A 19,292-nucleotide genomic window follows, 5' to 3' on the forward strand; every position below is an offset into this window, starting at 1 on the left:
GACTGACAGACCCCAGAGACAATGGAAAGCAGCCAACACTCCAGCTTAGCCTGATTGACAAGTCGGACAGGCCAGTGAGAAAAGCAAGAGGCCAGGACCCGTCCTCCCTGTGAGCTGGGATTGTTCTGGCTCTCTCTGAGCAAATGGAGAGCTGAGAGACTGCCCAAGGGGGGCAAGCAGTGTGCAGAAGAAGTCCTGCAAAAACAGGGAGCTGAGAGACAGCCCAAGCAAAGCAAGCTGTGTGCAGAGGGGCAGTTTTTGCAGCAGCTGAGCCAGACAGACACTGCTCAAGGAGCGCAGACCCTGTGTTGAGCAGCAGACTGGCAGTGCTCAGAGAGCCAAAAGGAACAGAGAAGCAACGCAAGAAGCTAGAGACTGGCCACACAGCACAGCCTGCAGCTGGATGTGGTGAGCAGCTGGGAACTGCAAAGTGTGGGGAGAGGCTCTGGACTGGGAGAGGGGTCTGGCCACTTAGAGCTTGAGGCTGTGTGGTCACTGCCAGAGCAAGCGTGTCCAGCCTGCAGCCCCCCCTGCAGCACATCCAGGGCCTCTAAGGGGCCTCTAAGGAAGAGACTGTGGACTGTCCTTACACTCTGCAGGCTGCTGTTTTGATGTCCCTGTGCTACAGAGCAGGGCTGTGTATTCTCATTTAACCATTCTCATTTTTCTTATTCTTTTCTCTTTAATTAGTTGATGTTTAATAAATTGTATTTGCTTTGAACCTTATGAAGTGATCACTGGGCCAAGAAGGCCTGCAGTGTAAAGAGAGCACCTCGGAGTGGGGACACCCTAACTCCTGCCCCTAGTGACTACAAGGTCGGGGATTAAGCCCCAGGAAACCTGGGCCCAGCCTTGTTGGGGTTTCGAAGGCTCTGCTACTCAGGAAAGTGGAGGGGGAGCCCTCAGGATCGGGGAGCCGTGGGGTAAAGGAAGTGGGAGTGGGGACTCAGATCCTTTTGCTGGTCCATTTCACCGGGGTGTATAGAAGCCAGGAAAGTTCCCCACAATAGTGGGACCATTCCCCCACTTACACTGGCACCACTCCTAGGGAGCTGGCTGCTGTCCTGTGCTGCAGACCCTGATTCTGCAGAGCCTGCAGTGTGGGATGGCAGCTGGCTCCCCAGGAATAGGGCCAGCAATTGGAAGTTGGTGCACACTTGCAGGGCAAAAAAAAAAATTCAATTGCTTATCCATTTAAATGGTTAAACTCCTACATCCAAGTTTAAGTCCCCTATACAGTATACCAATGCATTGCAATGCCTCAAGAGAGCTTCACCTCCAAGTCTAAAGGGATTGACTAGCTCCTCCAAGAAAACCATCAAGGAACACTGCTGGCTGTAGATCCTCCTGTAGAGCCTTTGTTTTCCGGAGAATAACGTCTAGACTGGCGCTTTTCTCCGGCTTTTCTCCAAGCCGGAAAAAAGCGGCAGCCATGTAAATGCAAATTCCGCGGGGGATATTTAAATCCCCCGCGGAATTTGCAATGGCGATGTGCTACATTAGCATCCCTTTTCCGGAAGGGATGCCAGTGTAGACACAGCCAGGGTGTAGGAAGGGCAGCAGGGCCAACAGCCTCATTGGGGTCCCAGGCAAGGTGGGGAGTGTGTCCCTATTCTGCACCTCCAGAAGGGGTGGGACCTCAGGTAGAAGGGGCAGGGCTAGGGCTGGGTAGCCTTCAGCACTGTACAAGGATCGGCGCCTCTTTCCCAGGCTGCACAGAGTATGCAATGTGGCACTCTGGCAATGATTTAAAGGGCCTGGGGCTCTGGTCACTGCTGCTGTATACTATATGGTAAAAGCACACACAAGGCCAGATTTCACAGGACACCAGATTTCATAGTCCATGATGTGTTCTGAGTGGCTGTGAATTTGGTAGAGTCGCAAGCATGAACATTGTGATGGCATCCCGGCATGTTGGTTCCATGATGATGATGATTGCGGCTGTATTTACTTAGACGGGGACCTGCTAAATCGAAAGAGAAGCCCCTTGCGCAGTCCAGGGCTCAGGGTAGAACTTGGATGAGGACTGTGGCTAGGTCACATTTTATATCCTCCCCTCCAAGGCAGCAGTCCCTGCTTTGGCTGCTTCTGTTGTGGTTGGCTCCTCTGCAATTTTTGGAATGTATTATTGTCAACATGCAGGACATTTTCCTAGTGTACTCAGAGCGATAGTAATACACTTACACCACATAAAATAGGGCTGGCTGCATTGTCAGAGGAGCAATATAGTTTGATATATTTTTCTTCCAATGTAGCACTGTCTAGGATGTTCGTGTGTATTTCACAAGAAGAGCTTACAGAAGTCTCACTGGCTATAGATTACTGCTGCAGGCTACTAGCCCAGATGAAAGCCGCTTCAAATTCAATTAAAATTGGAAATAGCAAACTATAAAGGATATTATCTGTGGCCAAATAATGGATGACAGTCTCCCAGATTCTTGCTACTGCCTTGACTGCTGAATTCATAATAACTGGGGTTATGCTACCAAATAAGTTAACTGTAAATTGTCTGGTTAGTTCCAACATGAAGTGCTCCTCTCAAAAAAAAAAAAAAAAAAAAAAAACCCCAAACTCCCGAGTGGTATATTTTTCACTTTTTAGGGTTTTCCTCTGTCTCCAAGGTGGGATTCCTTTTTTATTTTTTTTTTTTTGGTTTTTGCAGAGCAGTTTACAACACTAAATCAGCATCAAAAGTGCATTTTTGGACAATCAACATTTGGAGCAATATTTATTTATCTCCATTATTAGCCCAGTGTGACCAATGTTTCTTCTAATATTTTCCACTCATGCATGGAACAAATGTGTACCGAGGCATGTGTGAATGTGCACCACCAATAAAAGCACACAACCTGGCTGTGGGTACTCTGCTAATCAGCTGGGTGGCATTTGAATTTCTGCTGAGTAGCCACACAAGTGCAAGGCTTACAAGGCATAAAGACATTCTTCCCACTCTTTCGTAGACATACATGGGCCCCTCACAACAGTAGGCCCTCTGCTCCCTATGTCATCCAGAGCAATGCTCTAGAAAGAGGCCAGGGAAGAGGAATTATGGATCTATCCTAATGGATAAGCTAGACCAATGGTGGGCAACCTGTTGTCCATCAGAGTTCTATGTATGGCCTGTGAGACATTTTGTTTGCTGTTGTGCATGGGCAGGGCTACCAGATTCCACTGGTTTCTATCTGTGTAGGGTGTTTTTCCCTATAAACATTACTAAAGTGATGTGCATGTAAAGAAAGGGAACATGAAGAGAGGTGCATGCTGAGAGCCCCATATACTACCCCCCCCATCCAGTCGAAGTGCTGCTATGGTTCAATCAGCACGTCCCACAAATTCTAGGTACTCAAGCAGTTAGCAAAAATATTCTGTCCCAGGAGACCATCTTGGTTATGACAATCTCATGGCCCGCAGTGATGAAGGAAGGCCACTCATGCGGCCCATTCACCAGCTTATGTTGCCCATCACTGGACTAGACTGTGCACTTCACATACGCAGGGAGCAGTATTGGAAAAGAAATTCTTGAAGGCACAGTCTCTCTGTGCACTGTCCTTGGGCTCCTCTCTATTGCCCCTATCCAGGGCTTTTAAAAAAAGCTACATTCTAGCCCAAAGATTTGTAGTAAAATCATTTTAGAAGCACGTTAGAAACAATTTGAAATTAAGATACTGTGGTAATTAGTTCAGTTGTATTGATGATGATGAAACAAAGGGGCCCACGGACTTAAAGGTCTTAACCCAGTTTTAAACAAGATATGGCATACAGAGAGCTCAGCCTGCTGTGTACCATGGCAAATGTATAATTTTAACCTTTTATTGAACATACAGAAAAAAAGGGAAAACCAGTGAAAGCATTTGAAATGTTGAAGCATTAAGGAAGGCTTTCATTTTAACAACATTCCTTGTTTCCTTTTCTGTTAGTCCAGGAGAGTTCTTTAAGGGAAAAAAATATACCTTGTCTGATAATCTTTTAAATAGTAGCAAAGGTAGTAATAACTATCCTTCTTGGATGGAAAATCAGAGTTAACTATGATGAGTTGGAGCTGTTGTTATTGCTGCTTCTTTTAAAGTCTAACAAAGAAGACAAAGCAAACACACACAAAAGGGAAGAGAAAAGATTAGCAAAGATAGAAGATGCGGCTTCTGTCTCTGGTGTTGACTTTCATTTGCAGCCTCACTGAAGGAAGGCAGAGCTCCATGGCCTTACTAGTAACTCTGACATCTGGCAAACTTGTACCTGCATTAGGCAATTTAGAGCATTGTATTTGGCTACTTTTTTCTGGTCACAGGTTTGTAGCAAGGTTGCAAAATATGCCTTTTGGCTGACTAAGCCAGACCCTTGTTATACAGAAGGAAATAGGATAGAAAGAAGAAAAATAAACTGGGAAAGAAAAAGGATGTGGGGTATGGAGGGAGGCAGAATGTGAATTCTGGCAGGGATAGCAATAGCACATAATTCCCTTATTCAGACGTCAAAGATGCAAACACATGTTTTCTTTGCTGTTCAGTAAACTCAGTGACAAAAATAGAATAATGTAGGTGCAAGGAAGGGAACTATATAGATCTTGGTTCATAGAATTATAGAATATTAGGACTGGAAGGGACCTCGAGAGGTCAAGTCCAATCCCCTGCCCTCATGGCAGGACCAAATACTGTCTAGACCATCCCTGATAGACATTTATCTAACCTACTCTTAAATATCTCCAGAAATAGAGATTCCACAACCTCCTTGGGCAATTTATTCCAGTGTTTGACTCTAACAGTTAGGAACTTTTTCCTAATGTCTAACCTAAACCTCCCTTGCTGCAGTTTAAGCCCATTGCTTCTTGTTCTATCCTCAGAGGCCAAGATGAACAAGTTTTCTCACTCCTCCTTATGACACCCTTTTAGATATCTGAAAACTGCTATCATGTCCCCCCTCAATCTTCTCTTTTCCAAACTAAACAAACACAATTCTTTCAGCCTTCCTCCATAGATCATGTTGTCTAGATCTTTAATCATTCTTGTTGCTCTTCTCTGGACCCTCTCCAATTTCTCCAAGTCCATGGAACATAGTGTAGATGGAGGGCTTGGGTTCCCCTATTACAGAGGTGGGCAATACTTTTTGATGGGGGACCACTCCAAGAATTTGGAAAGTGGTCCCCCATCATCTTTTTTGAAATGTGCTGCCCAGAACTAGACACATTACTCCAGTTGAGGCCTAACCAGTGCAGAGCAGAGTGGAAGAATGACTTCTCGTGTCTTGCTCACAACACACCTGTTAATGCATCCCAGAATCATGTTTGCTTTTTTTGAAACAGCATCGTACTGTTGACTCATAATCAGCTTGTGGCCCACTATAACCCCTACATCCCTTTCTGCCAGAACCCTTCCTAGACAGTCGCTTCCCATTCTGTATGTGTGAAACTGATTGTTCCTTCCTAAATGGAGCACTTTGCATTTGTCTTTATTAAATTTCATCCTGTTCACCTCAGACCATTTCTCCAGTTTGTCCAGATCATTTTGAATTATGACCCTATCCTCCAGAGCAGTCGCAACCCCTCCCAGCTTGGTATCATCTGCAAACTTAATAAGCGTACTTTCTATGCCAATATCTACATCATTGATGAAGATATTGAACAGTACGGTTCCCAAAACAGACCCTTGAGGAACTCCACTTGTTATCCCTTTCCAGCAGGATTTAGAACCGTTAACAACAACTCTGACTACAGTTATCCAGCCAATTATGCACTCACCTTATAGTAGCCCCATCTAAGTTGTATTTTCCTAGTTTATTGATAAGAATATCATGCGAGACCATATCAAACGCCTTACGTCTAGGTATACCACATCCACAGCTTCTCCCTTATCCACAAGACTCATTATCCTATCAAAGAAAGCTATCAGATTGGTTTGACATGATTTATTCTTTACAAATCCATGCTGGCTGTTCCCTATCACCTTGCCACCTTCCAAGTTTTTGCAGATGATTTTCTTAATTACTTGCTCCATTATCTTCCCTGGCACAGAAGTTAAACTAACTGGTCTGTAGTTTCCTGGGTTGTTCTTATTTTCCTTTTTATGAATGGGCACTATATTTGCCCTTTTCCAGTCTTCTGGAATCTCTCCTGTTTCCCATGATTTTCCAAAGATGATAGCTAGAGGCTCAGATACTTCTTCTATCAGCTCCTTGAGTATTCTAGGATGCATTTCATCAGGTCCTGGTGACTTGCAGGCACCTAACTTTTCAAAGTGATTTTTAACTTGTTCTTTTTTTATTTTATCTTCTAAACCTCCCCACTTCCTGCTAGCATTCACTATGTTAGGCATTCCTTCAGACTTCTCGGTGAAGACCGAAACAAAGAAGTCATTAAGCATCTCTGCCATTTCCAAGTTTTTTGTTACTGTTTCTCCCTCCTCACTGACCAGTGGGCCTATCCTGTTCTTGGTCTTCCTCTTGCTTCTAATGTATTTTTAAAAAGTCTTGTTGTTTCCCTTTATTCCCATAGCTAGTTTGAGCTAATTTTGTGCCTTTGCATTTCTAATCTTGCACCTGCATTCCTGTGTTGTTTGCCTATATTTATCCTTTGTAATTTGTCCTACTTTCCATTTTTTATATGACTCCTTTTTTATTTTTCGATCATGCAAGATCTCATGGTTAAGCCAAGGTGGTCTTTTGCCATATTTTCTATCTTTCCGATGCAGTGGAATAGCTTCCTTTTGGGCCCTTAATAATGTCCCTTTGAAAAACTGCCAACTCTCCTCAGATGTTTTTCCCCTCAGTCTTGATTCCCATGGGATCTTACCTATCAGCTCTCTGAGCTTACCAAAATCCACCTTCCTGAAATCCATTGTCTCTATTTTGCTGTACTCCCTTCTACCCTTCCTTTAGGATTGTGAACTCTATGATTTCATGATCACTTTCACCCAAGCTGCCTTCCACTTTCAAATTCTCAACCAGTTCCTCCCTATTTGTTAGGATCAAATCTAGAACAACTTGCCCCCTGGTAGCTTTTTCAACCTTCTGAAATAAAAAGTTGTTTCCAATGCAGTCCAAAAACTTGTTGGATAGTCTGTGCCCTGCTGTGTTATTTTCCCAACATATATCTGGATAGTTGAAGTCCTCCATCACCACCAAATCTTGGGCTTTAGATGATATTGTTAGTTGTTTAAAAAAAGCTTCATCCACTTCTTCCACCTAGGTAGGTGGCCTGTAGTAGACTCCTAGCATGGCATCACCCTTGTTTTTAACCCCTTTTAGCCTAACCCAGAGACTCTCAACACTTCCGTCTCCTATGCCCATTTCCACCTCACACCAAGTGTGTTCATTTTTAATATATAAGGCAACACCGCCTCCCTTTTCCCCTGTCTGTCTTTCCTGAGCAAGCTGTACCCTTCCATACAAACATTCCAATCATGTGTATTATCCCACCAAGTTTCTGTGATTCCAACAATGTCATAATTGTACTTATTTATTAGCACTTCCAGTTCTTCCTGCTTATTACCCATACTTCTCGCATTTGTATATAGGTATCTAAGATCCTGATTTGACCTTGCCTCCCAGTTTTGCCCTGACCCTCCTTTCTCTCTGCCATTATAGCCCACAGTCCCTCCCATTTCTGACCTATCTCCCAGGTCTCCATGTTTTCCATTTACCTGTGGGCTTTGGTCACCTGTCCCCATCAAACCTAGTTTAAAGCCCTCCTCACTAGGTTAGCCAGTCTGTGTCCAAATAGGGTCTTCCCCCTCCTCGAAAGGTGAATGCTAGTTGGTGGTTGTTAGTTCTAGAGTCCCTGCTATGAAACATAGTGTAGATGGAGGGCTTGGGTTCCCCTATTACAGAGGTGGGCAATAATTTTTGTTGGGGGACCACTCCAAGAATTTGGAAAGTGGTTGAGGGCTGCACTCTTCCATGATATTAATGGAGGAGGTGCAGGGTATGGTATGGAGGTTAGGTGCAGAAGGGAGCTTGGGGGAAGGGAGGGAGTTTGGGTGAAGGATGCAGTTGTGACCTGGGATAGTTCCATCTGGACTAGGGTGCTGGAAGTTGGATTGTGACTTAGGGGAGGGAATTGGGGTGCAGAGATTTGGATTGTGAACTAGGGCAGGAGGGGTCTGTGATCTGAGGCAGGGGATTGGGGTGCTGGATCTGAATTTCATCACAAAACCACTTCAGCTGCACAGAGCTCACATACAAAGGCTTTATGCAGGTGAAGGGGTGTTCACCATTAGTGAAAGGATACAGTCAGTGTACATAAAATGTGTGCCAAAGGCTTTTATTAACGCTAATGTAACCCATACACCTAGGCTATGTCTACACTGGCGGCTTCTTGTGCAAGAACATCTTGCGCAAGTGTTCTTGTGCAAGAAGTCTTGTGCAAGAAAATGTCCACATTGCCATGCGCGAGCTGTGCTTTTGTGCAAGAACACCCATGGCAGTGTGGATGCTCTCTTGCACAAGAAAGCTCTGATGGCCATTTTAGCCAGAGGGCTTTCTTGCTCAAGAAATCCCTGCCAAGCATCCACACTTCCCACTTGCGCAATAACTCCTGCGCAAGAAGGCTTACACCTGTTAAAAAAGAGCGTAGCTCTTGTGCAAGGATCCATCTCTTACCATGCCGTACTGTAAATTTACTTGCGCAAGAGTGGGCTGGCAGAGTGGACACTCTGCAGATTCTTGCGCAAGAACGGTCATTCTTGCGCAAGAAGCCGCAAGTGTAGACATAGCCCTAGTGTGGTTACTGAGTACTGCAAATAGTACCTAGACCACTGCAACAGTTAAGATCAAGAGACCTCTACAGCAGGGGCTGGGAGCGAGCTGACTTTTAGCTCAGAGGGTAGAGGCTCCTATAGTTAGCTCTGGAGGTCCCAGGTTCAAATCCGCCTTGGTGGCGGTTACACTAAATAATGAAAATAAACATTTATGCTGCTTTAGCTTAATCATAGAATACCAGAACTGGAGGGGACCTCGAGTCCAGTCCACTCCCCTCACAGGAGAACCAAGTACCATCTAGATCATTCCTGTTTGTCTAACCTGCTCTTAAAAACCGTTGTACGTTGCTTTGAACATATTATTCTTCAAAAATCTGTACCCAATTCAGAAAGTGCCTTAGATTAACTGTTCCCCTTAGGAACTTGTGCTAACTATTATAGCTTGTAAATAATTCATATCGGCCTTGTTAAGAGTAGACTGGGGATTTGGCATCTGTGATATTTTAGCTTGAACTGCAACTAAAGGGCACAGGTTACATCTCATATGTTTGTGAGGGAACAGATACAATCTGAGTGCATCCTCAGTCTTGACTAAGTAACATCTTTATTAAAAGCAAAATTCAAGATCCACCAGAAAGATGCAAATATTTCAATTCTTTTTCCTGTTGTGCCTCTTCTCCCTGCTAGAGTAGTGGCAGGCTCCCTGTCTCTTTACCTGTCCAAAAAGCACCGTGTGTTGGTAGTGCTGTTCAAATAATAAATGACAGCAGCTGATTCTGCCAGTCACCTAAAGAGACAAAACATCAGGACAAGGTATAATTAAGGTATATAAAAGGTACAACAAATTCATGTGTGTGTAATGCAACTTAAAATTGTATGCTGTAAGAGTCACATTAAGTAGAGTGGATTTAAAAAGGCAAGTAGGAGAACTCAAGCAAAGGAATAAGCTTTATAATGTGTCATTATAATCCTGCTTGCTTTGGGAATTCTTTGCCTCAGTTCATTAAACTTAGTAGAAGCCTTAGTTACTTTTAAAAGTAAACTAGAGAGTTTTTTTACAGTATAACTGGGCAGTTAATTGGATTTTATTGATCTGAAACATTTTATTATTCTTGTAAAGCACTTTGAGGAGCTTATGTTAAGAGAGTTAATGAAAGTGATTAATTTATAAAGACGATGGTTTAGTCAATTACATTTATAATAGTTTTTATGCTACAAAGGAGACTAATGTTGAGTTTCATTGTATGGTGTGTTCTAATGAAGGACTTATGTTTATATAGCCCTTTTCCTCCACAGGGACCCTAAAACTCTTGACAAAGTATAGTGATAAGGAACATTTTACTTGGCACTAAAATGCACCCCTCTCTACAGTGGAGGACAGTACCTATTTCACAGTGCACAATACAGCTTGAAAATGGTTTTTGGACATAAGAAAATGGAAACTGAAATCTGTTATCCAGTAACTCACTCAGTAGCTAACCAAAGTGGAATTTACCCAGGACAGTGGCATTAGCACTTCTGTTCTTTCAAAAAGTGGCAACTGTTGATTCATATTGAAGTTATATGAACTTAAACAAATAAATGGAATAGAGCCAGAAGGAGTAACTTCTCCTTTGAAGCCTCATTGCTCCTGTTGACTGGCCAACAGAAAATGAATAAGGAAAAGTAAGACAGTGGAGGATAAGTTGGAGGAGAAGAAATGTGTTGGGGTTGCAGTTGAAAAGGAGTGAGATTAGCGGGAGACTGAAGAAAGCGGTTAAAGGCAGCGGTGTCACTGAAAAGGGAAAAAAAGTTGTGTGTTCTTTCTGCAAGTAAACCAGGCCTGTTAGCAAATGACTTGTTCAAAATAGATACATTCACCAAACTTTTGTGGGTTTCAGATTTTTGTTTTTCTGAATTCCAGAATAATTGATTTTCCCAGACTGTATTTAGCAAGTGACTAGGCTTTTAGACTGATTCCAGTTATTAATTTAAGTTTAAACGAGTTTTGTTATTGTCTGAAAGCAACAGCTTAGGCACACACAATGCAACATTTTTCATAGTTATTATCAAATGCCAGTGCATGCTCGGCCAAAATGAACACTCTAAGCTGAGATGTTTTTGTTTTTGTGGCTGACATTTTTTCTCCAATGACAAAGGCCAAGCCTTTCAGAAGTGGTTCATTAAACTTAAGCTCCTATATGTATTTTTATGGATCACAGTAAATGACCTAAAAACAATTAATAGTCCTGTGGCACCTAAACAGCTAACAAAAGTATAGAGATAGCATCATGAAGTTTCTTGGGCTAATCTAATTCTTCAGGTGAGATGATCTTGAGTGGAGCTGACTTTCAGAAGTCCCAAGCATTCAGAATCTCTCTAAAATCAATAAGAGCTTAGAAATGTTAAAAATTCAGCCAATGAAAGGCGCTTACACAGGGTGCTAACAGTATAATTTCAGGCACCAGTCTTCAATAATATTGGCCCAAGATACAGCAGGCTTGTTGTTGTTGATAAGAAATACATTATTCTGATTTTACTGAACAGCAAAGAAAACATGCTTTTTCGTCTTTGACATCTGAATAAGAGAACTAGGAGAGACCACAAGGTATTCAACAATTTTTTATGGCACTTCTATATAATTTATAACCATGCCATGATTGCTCAGTTCCCTTGCTATATTAACCTTCTAAAACTTTTTGCTGCTTTTCACCTGTGCACCTGGTTATAAAATTTAAACAAAACCTAACTACTTGGAAATTAGATGCCCAATTGTAGCCTAGGATGAATAAATTATGCAAATTACATCCAGGGCTACTTCAGAATGAGGAAAGAGGGAATATCTCCTGTAACGACAGGGGGTGTTTTTTTTTTAACAAAGGATGTGTATCACTGTTACTATGACAACAAATAGAGGCTGATGAGAAGTGCTACTTTTTTGAGGTTCCATAAGTTCCCGGTTAAAATGCCAGTTGAGATAGATTCTTCACTAAAATCCATGTGAAGAAACATCAAATGAGGAAAGTCTTTTGATGTTTTTATTTATTAGGCACTGTGTTATACAATGTAAAATGGAAACTGGTAACTTGTTTCCTTCACCGATTCAGGGTCTTCTCTAGACCCTGCCATACTCACTCAATTGGAAAACATCTTCTGTTTTATTAGTGTCTGTTTATAAATGTGCAACTCTGAAAACAAACTGTTAAAGATGGTTTGCTGTCCTAGGGCTCTGAGCAGAGTTCATTGATCGTATAATTCACTTGTGGTTTGGTGGATCAGCACAGGTGCTTATATCTGGCTTGAGGGCTGTTGGCAGCTGGGAACTGCAGGCAGGACAGCAACCCAGGGATGTCTGTGCACATCCCCCCTCACCAGGTGGACCAGCTGCAGAAATGTAGGCATCAAGAAGGTCAAAATGGAGGTAGGCCAGGGTAGAGCACTGAGATCTATGTTTACAATGATCCTGTGGTTTCAACATCCTGCACAAGTATGCAGAGATAAAGGCCTCAGTTCCTGCACAGAGGCTGGAACAGAGCAACACAGAGGCTGTGCAGCAGCCTTGCAACCATACTTAGGATGTAAGTGCCCAAATCACAGAATAAATGTAGGCGCCTCAGAAAGCTACTTACTCCCTGCCTGGCATAGGATTAGATGATGGAATTCTTAGTGACTCAAAAGCATTTTGCTGTCTTTTTGGAGGGTTTAATTATTATTTTATTTTAAAACCCCCACAAAACGTTGTTTTTAAATATCTCTAGTGGAACATTAAAGAACTACAAAAATATTGCCTGGTCCCAAACTTCCTCCCTCTTTCCCTCGTCTTCTTCTATTCCCTCTGGTATCCCCACATTCCATCACAATCTTTTCATTTTCCTTTCCTTCCCCGCAGTGGAGTCTGGATTTTTTTTAAAGATACAGCCCTGTTTTTGTTTTATCTTTGTGATCTTTCCCCCTCTCACACAGCTTGTTCAGAAGCATCATGGAATTAGCATTGATCTTCTCTCTGACTCCTCTGTTTCCTCATTCTTTATCTACCATAGCTAATGCTCCATTAGTGTCCTTTCCTCTCCCTCACCATAGTGCTGACTTCAGAATTCCCCCATCTCCGCCCCAACTCCCATCCTCTCAGGTCTTCACTCTAGCACTTCCTCTTCCATTCCTAACATCTCCTGCCTTTGTCTTCAGCAACTTCTGTGTAAACAGACCAACTTGTCCATTAGTCTACTTGAGTTGTGTCAAACTCAGCACACCTTCCCTTTACATACGTTTGTTTCTCCCTCCGCAATCTTCACACCTTTTTACATGCCAATCCCCACTCACGGTTGGAACCATGCACTAATCTGAAAGTCCTCTGCACTCTCCTCCAGAGCCACCTCTACCATAATGCCTACAAGCAATATTCAGCTGCCAACAGCTAGATGGTAGGGCAGATGCAGGTGACTGATATTTACTTCACAAAATTGTACAATGTATCCCTCTTCCTGCATCCTGCTTGTTTGCTATTTGTCTTGGATTGTAAGTTCTTTGGAGCAGGGTCTGTATTTGTAAACACATTGTGAGTGCTTCTGCAATATAAATAATAATAACTATCTACTGAGCCTCCATGCTGGAAGATGAATGGTACATTAATAAGGTTGCATTGTTACTTTGTCCTTTATTAATGAAGGTTTCCATGACCCCAAAGGAAGAAAAATTTATCAAGGCCAGTAGTTAAAACTGACAATTTACATTCTGGTTGTCAGCTTAAAAAATGTGACGTATATTTAAATAATTAGATTCTTTGAGTTCTTGGTTCCATGTTATACTGCTGTGTGTTCATCATCCAGTAATTTTCCATAATAATGCAAAACATTATGAGAGATCAATTTCCAGCTCTCTGACTTTTTATATTTATATTAAATCTCTGATCTGAATGGGCTAAGTTTTTATCTTTTTAAAATGTGCAGCATTTAACATGAGGTAAAGACCTGTGTATGCTGTAGGTATGCTATTACATCTGCATGAGAGGAACCTGCAGATAAGATAGCTGTTTTAATGGAATATTTTAATTTTTCTACAAAGATTTTTTTTCACTAAAAACTTTTAAAAAGGGCATCATGGGAGATGGAGTCCAACTAGGGAATGGAATATGGCAGCATGAAGAACATGTATTACAATTCCCATAAGGAGCAAGGGTGCTATTTAAAAATCAAAATATTTCGGTTTCAGTTTCTGGTGTGTGTGTGTGTGTGTGTGTGTGTGTGTGTGTGTGTGTGTGTGTGTGTGTGTGTGTGTGTGTGTGTGTGTGTGTGTGTGTGTGTGTGTGTGTGTGTGTGTGTGTGTGTGTGTGTGTGTGTGTGTGTGTGTGTGTGTGTTGTGGGAGGAGGAAAATCCCTAAGAAAATTCCATTTTCAGACCAGTTTAAGCTACCCAGTTCAAAGCATTTGAAAACTAAAGATAGTTCTGAATTAACCTCCTCGCTCTGTCTATCCAGTTATTTTTTTAATACCGGTTGGACCTTTCTGGTTCAGGACCCTCAGGACCTGACCCGTCCCAAATGAGGGAATTTGCTGGATGAGGGGAGGTCACCTGCAACCGACCTCCCTGGACACTGACCCTCCCTCAGGCTGGCTCCGCTCCAGCCCTGCAGTTACAGGGCTTTTGCTTGTCTCTGGCCTGCTTCTGCCAGCTCCCTGTGGCTCTCTGGGGATGGAGCTCCCCAGCCGCTGTGGCTCCGTTTCTGTCCTGACGTGCTGGGACTTCCTAGCAATGGGTCTCCACAGTTGCCCCACTTCTGTCCCACACAGCACTTCCCAAGGACAGGGCTCCGTGGCTGCCCCTCTGCTACCACATCGGTTTGGGGCCCTGTGTCTGTCCCGCTATGTCACTCCAGGTCAAAGCTCTGCAGCCCCCCAACTGCTGCCATGCTGAGTTGGGGCTCTGCCGCTGCCCGTCTGTGACATGCCCAGCTGGGACTCCCCAGAATGGGGATTGCCAGTCCTGATGGTGGGGTTCCCCGCCGCTGGACTCTCGACCAGCTCACACTCCCGGGCACCGAGTCTCTCTCATCCAGCAATATCTGTGATCTTTCTGAACCAGAGATCTTGGTGGACCAGAGAATCCCAGATTTAGGAGGTTCAACCTGTATAACTATCACAAGCATAATATCAACATGCCTCCAAACTTTGAAGAAGTTCAAATCTGGAGCAGACTTTGTGTCATTGGCCTATTTTTGTTAAAACTTTTGAACTGAAATGTCTAACATATAAGATGTAAGACACCAATACAAGTATAAAAGCCCTTTCTTACCTATTTCAAGGGACACATGCTACTTATGAGGACTGATCCTCATCCTCACACCATTTCTCTGGCACACCTTGACTGGTATGTGAGGATTTCCCCCTTATGGGAGAAGCCTCAAACGGCATGGTGCTGATACAGCTGACTCTGTGCTACCTTCTCTGGATAACTGATCTAGTGGCTGTTCTGAGGGAAGGGCGCTCATTTGCATTTAAGGTGATGGAAGGATCTTGTGGAATCCTGTGTCTGAATACAACCATTTTCTTGGTGCTCATGATCAGAGCAAATGCCTGTAGAATCGGTATTTGGTCCAATGATAAACAGGGATGTTTCTTGTACATATAGCTCTGAATAGTGTTCAACCCAATGAGATAACTGCTTGTTTTGATTTGTAATGATTTCACCATTGCACAATTTGAGAAGGGCAACCCTGTTGACAGTGGGACCTAGAGCTTTCTTCAGGCCCTCATATATGACTGAGGTTTCCTGTGTCTAATGTCGTCTGTATCACTTCACTAAGCTTGATCCACTAGTGTTTTACATTGCATCTGCTTATTCACTACACCTCGGTTTTTAAATGTAAATGTCTCACTTTAGTGCTCTATGTTAGCTTATTGGAAAGGAACTGTGTTCTGACAGTTCTGTGACAGCGGAACAGCCCATACAGAAAAAAACTTTCCATCTTGTATAAATTGGAACAGCTCTGAGGCTCCTCTAACTTGGGCAGACATGTGAACCCTTCCTTCCCACTTCCCCCCAGGCTCATGATCCCTAAAGCCACCCCTCTCTTCAGAAGCACTAAAAGGAATTCAGAAAACCAAAGGAGCTGACTGTCTCTTTGAAGTTTGCAAGTTAAAATCAGAAAGTCATTAGCCTCCTGTTAGTCCCATCTCTTCTGTAAATGTTTTTGGTGTTTGATATTTTAGTTTGAATCATGATTATAAATCCCTGTCATAATTTAGGACCATGCTTTAAGTGTCCCACTGTATATTTGTAAGAATGTGGGGAGATGAAGGACAACTAGATTCCTCTTAAATAATGCTGCATTATCTGGAATTGTTCTAAAAGCTGGCATAGGAGAAATTGTGTCAAAACATGGTAGGTTGGGTAGACGATTTGAATGGCCTCTATAAAACTGCTGCCAACTAGATCTAATTTAAACAAATAGCATGTATGAGTCTCCTCCAAACCAATAACATTTTTAATCAATAATCCTATCCTTTCAAAGCTTTGGTGCATTTGCATGGGATGGATATTGGTGACTGAAGTTTGTATAGATGTGCAAATCAAAGTGACCTCTTGCAGTGAGCTGCAGATGAAGAATTGGCATATGGGGGATACGTCTCTCCTACTGAAATCAGCATCCCACCCACACTATTAGTGCTTAAGGCAGAAGTCAAACAATGCCAGTTATTCCTATCTTGGACTTGTTTATCCTGGTCTTTTAATTAAGTTGTAATAATGCCACTTCAGCCACTGTTGTCTATGGGAGTGTCTCTCTAGGCTGGCCTCTGTATCTCTTGCCCGGGGGTCACTAAGAAACACTTGGTTATGTAGTCTCTCAGGCTTTTCTAAAATGTCACAAATATGTCCAGCTCTTCTTCTGTGCTTCTTGTGTCATGCAGGTGGTTATGCTTATTTTAGGGTCTTTTCATTATTCTACTAGTCCTTTTTTACTCTGAATATTTCACTGACACCTGCATTAAAACCTGCATTTCATGGACTTGTCATTTTTCTAGGGCTCTGCTCCATATGAGTGATATTTCAGATGTTGCTTCTATAGATCTTAAATGTGGTAGCTTTGTTAATGACACTGGACTTTGTTACCCACCAGCTCTGTGATTATTGGGGAACCAGAACATGGTCGCCTGTCAACCCTGTGCTTTTGGGGAGTCAGGGAGTGACATTCATGGAAAACCATCCCCCTCCCTCAGGCCTCTGCTAGAAGCAAAGAAAAGGCCAGGGAAGACACACCTAAACTGCTTCAGACAAGGGTGATACAATTAAGGAAACACCCCAGCCTCATTTACATTAAAGATGGAACAGAGGGACATCTCATTAGCATACAGAATGGAGAGCAGCTCTTCCAAGGCAGGAACTGCACTGAACTATGGGACACCGAAAGCAGAGAAGCACTGCCTGATGGGAAATCCCTGCTCCAGATGCTAATGAACCTAGTCCTGCTCACACCCAAATTAGTCATTATCAGACCAATTCTAGTAACGATCCTATTGACATCTAAAATACTGAAACTGCCAAGTTGCATTGTGAGCTCGTTCAAGGAACATCACCCATAACCAGGGGTGATCAGTCTCTATTGTCTCTCCTCTTTCTCTTTGAACTATCTCTATAAAACTCCTATCCTTGCCCCAAGAAAACTGTTCTGATACCTGGACTTAAACTGCATCAGTTCCATTGAGACTTCTTCATCTCCTGTCTGATCGTGCTGGGGGCTCTGTCCTGCTTTTCTCCTGCCCTCTGGACCCCCGGCTACCATCATCATCTGGGAACCCCGATCAGTGCAAGCTCCGTGGAGTGGTGAGGTCTCTCTCTCTCTCTCTCTCTCTCTCTCTCTCTCTTTCTTTCTCTCTCTCAACTATCTCTCTAAGCATAGCCTCCTGACCCTGCCCTGTGTAAACTGTTATATGGTTACCTAACATGTGTAATCAGCTTCAATTTAGATTTAATATTGTAATTGTTAGATTTAATATTGTAACTGTTTGATATCTATTCACTACTCAGAAATAAATCACTTTCATTGTTAAACTGGTTGCTTCTCTCTCTTTCTTTCTCTTTTGCTCACTCTTCCTTAAGGGGTGTTGTTTTGGCTTCCCCATTCGCTCTGCAACAACGCTTCTTGTACCCAAGCAAAAGATCCCTGTAGTGCCCAAAATCCTGTGGGGTTTGCTCATCGTGTGGTTTACCTGTGAATGACTGTGGTGTGAAAGTGGGGATAAGGGGTGCTGAACCTGGGGGCTTATGAGGATGGCAGCTTAAAGTGCTGTTTAATCCAGCCCACGGAGTCCAAAGGCACATGAGGGTGCAGTGTGGCATTGCTGTGAAACCCAGCCAGCTGAGTCCAGGGACATATGAGGGGGTCAGCTTGTGAGTGCTGAGTACCCAGTCCTCTCAGACGTGCTCTGATTAGTGGGTGTGAGTGTCTGTGTGTGTTGCTAAGGTGGGAAGAACCCCATCCTGAGGAACCTAGTTCCTGCAGGAGAGCTCCAGTGGGAGGGGGAATTGGCAGCAGGGAGAATTCAGCTCCATATGAGAGCCCCAGTAAGCACCAACAGCACACTGATAGAACTGTTAACCTTCCCCCAGTCCCATAAGGGTAACCCTGATAAATGAGCATACCCCAGAGTATTGGGCAAATCTGGTAACAACTTCCACACTCTATTGAGTTTTTAAAATACAGCAATTGATTTACCTATTGTAAATATTACCTGATAAGTATATGTATGAATGATTTTGAAGGCTTCATCATTCAAATGAATAAAATCATTGGTTGGAAAATTAATTTTCATAGTTTACATCTTGGATTTATTAATAAAACCTATTTGCTTGGCAGAATTTGCAAGACCGTCCATCTTTCATTGCATATTTTCAGTTGATTTACTTGTAACATCAGACATCATCTGTAAAGTTTGACTCCAAACACATCATCTATCTGTACAATACTAATTTGTAAACTATCCAATAATGAAGTCAATAGTGGCTCCAAACAAAATGGAGGGCGAGATACAACCTGGCTTGACATCAGTCCATTCCTGATTTATCTGTTCTACACATGAATTTGAAAGCTTTTGTTGGAGACTTCATGGATTGTATGATGTCACAGTGATTTTCTACAGTATCAAATGTCTTTTTGAAAATCCACAGAATTCAGGACTACTGGCTGTTGTCATTCATTGCTTGCTCTATGCTTGATATTACACAGGCTAAAGATCTGAACTACAAAAGATTAATTCATTCCTTTACCCCTATATTTCTCTTTTTTTCCATTGTTTATTTTCCTTTAGCCCAACGTCATTGTGCAGAAGTAACTTAGTTTGTTTTCTTTCCCAAGGGGAATTGCTAATCCATTCTTCCTTTCTACCTATGCTAAATCCCAGGATGACCTCTGCTGTATGACTAAGATTTGTTATTGGTTTTCCTAGATCATAAATAATTGTTTCTGCTATATTTGAGAATTGAAATTTAGAATCATTCTTTATATATCTAGCAACAAGCTTAATGTTAATGTTAAACATTCTTGCAGGGGTGGCCTGTCCATATAGGTGAACTAGGCGGTCACTTAGGGCGCCAAGTTAAATGGAACACCAAATGGTGGCACAATATCATTGA

General features: G+C 42.7%; 1 protein-coding gene across 7 annotated transcripts in view; it reads left to right on the plus strand.

The window, feature by feature from the left end:
• Nucleotides 1-19,292, plus strand: part of STK32B (serine/threonine kinase 32B) — a 288,545-nt gene that overhangs the window by 59,967 nt on the left and 209,286 nt on the right. The window contains exon 1 of one of the 7 annotated variants that reach the window (XM_075930751.1): nt 87-408. The exons of the other annotated variants lie outside the window; for them this stretch is intronic. Coding sequence (XP_075786866.1) covers nt 404-408 — 5 coding nt within the window. The 5' untranslated portion in view covers nt 87-403. Of the gene's footprint in view, nt 1-86; nt 409-19,292 lie in introns of those variants that run through there. 7 annotated transcript variants of the gene reach the window in all.

Source organism: Pelodiscus sinensis, chromosome 5, assembly GCF_049634645.1.
Source record: "Pelodiscus sinensis isolate JC-2024 chromosome 5, ASM4963464v1, whole genome shotgun sequence".
Lineage (NCBI taxonomy): Eukaryota > Metazoa > Chordata > Testudines > Trionychidae > Pelodiscus > Pelodiscus sinensis.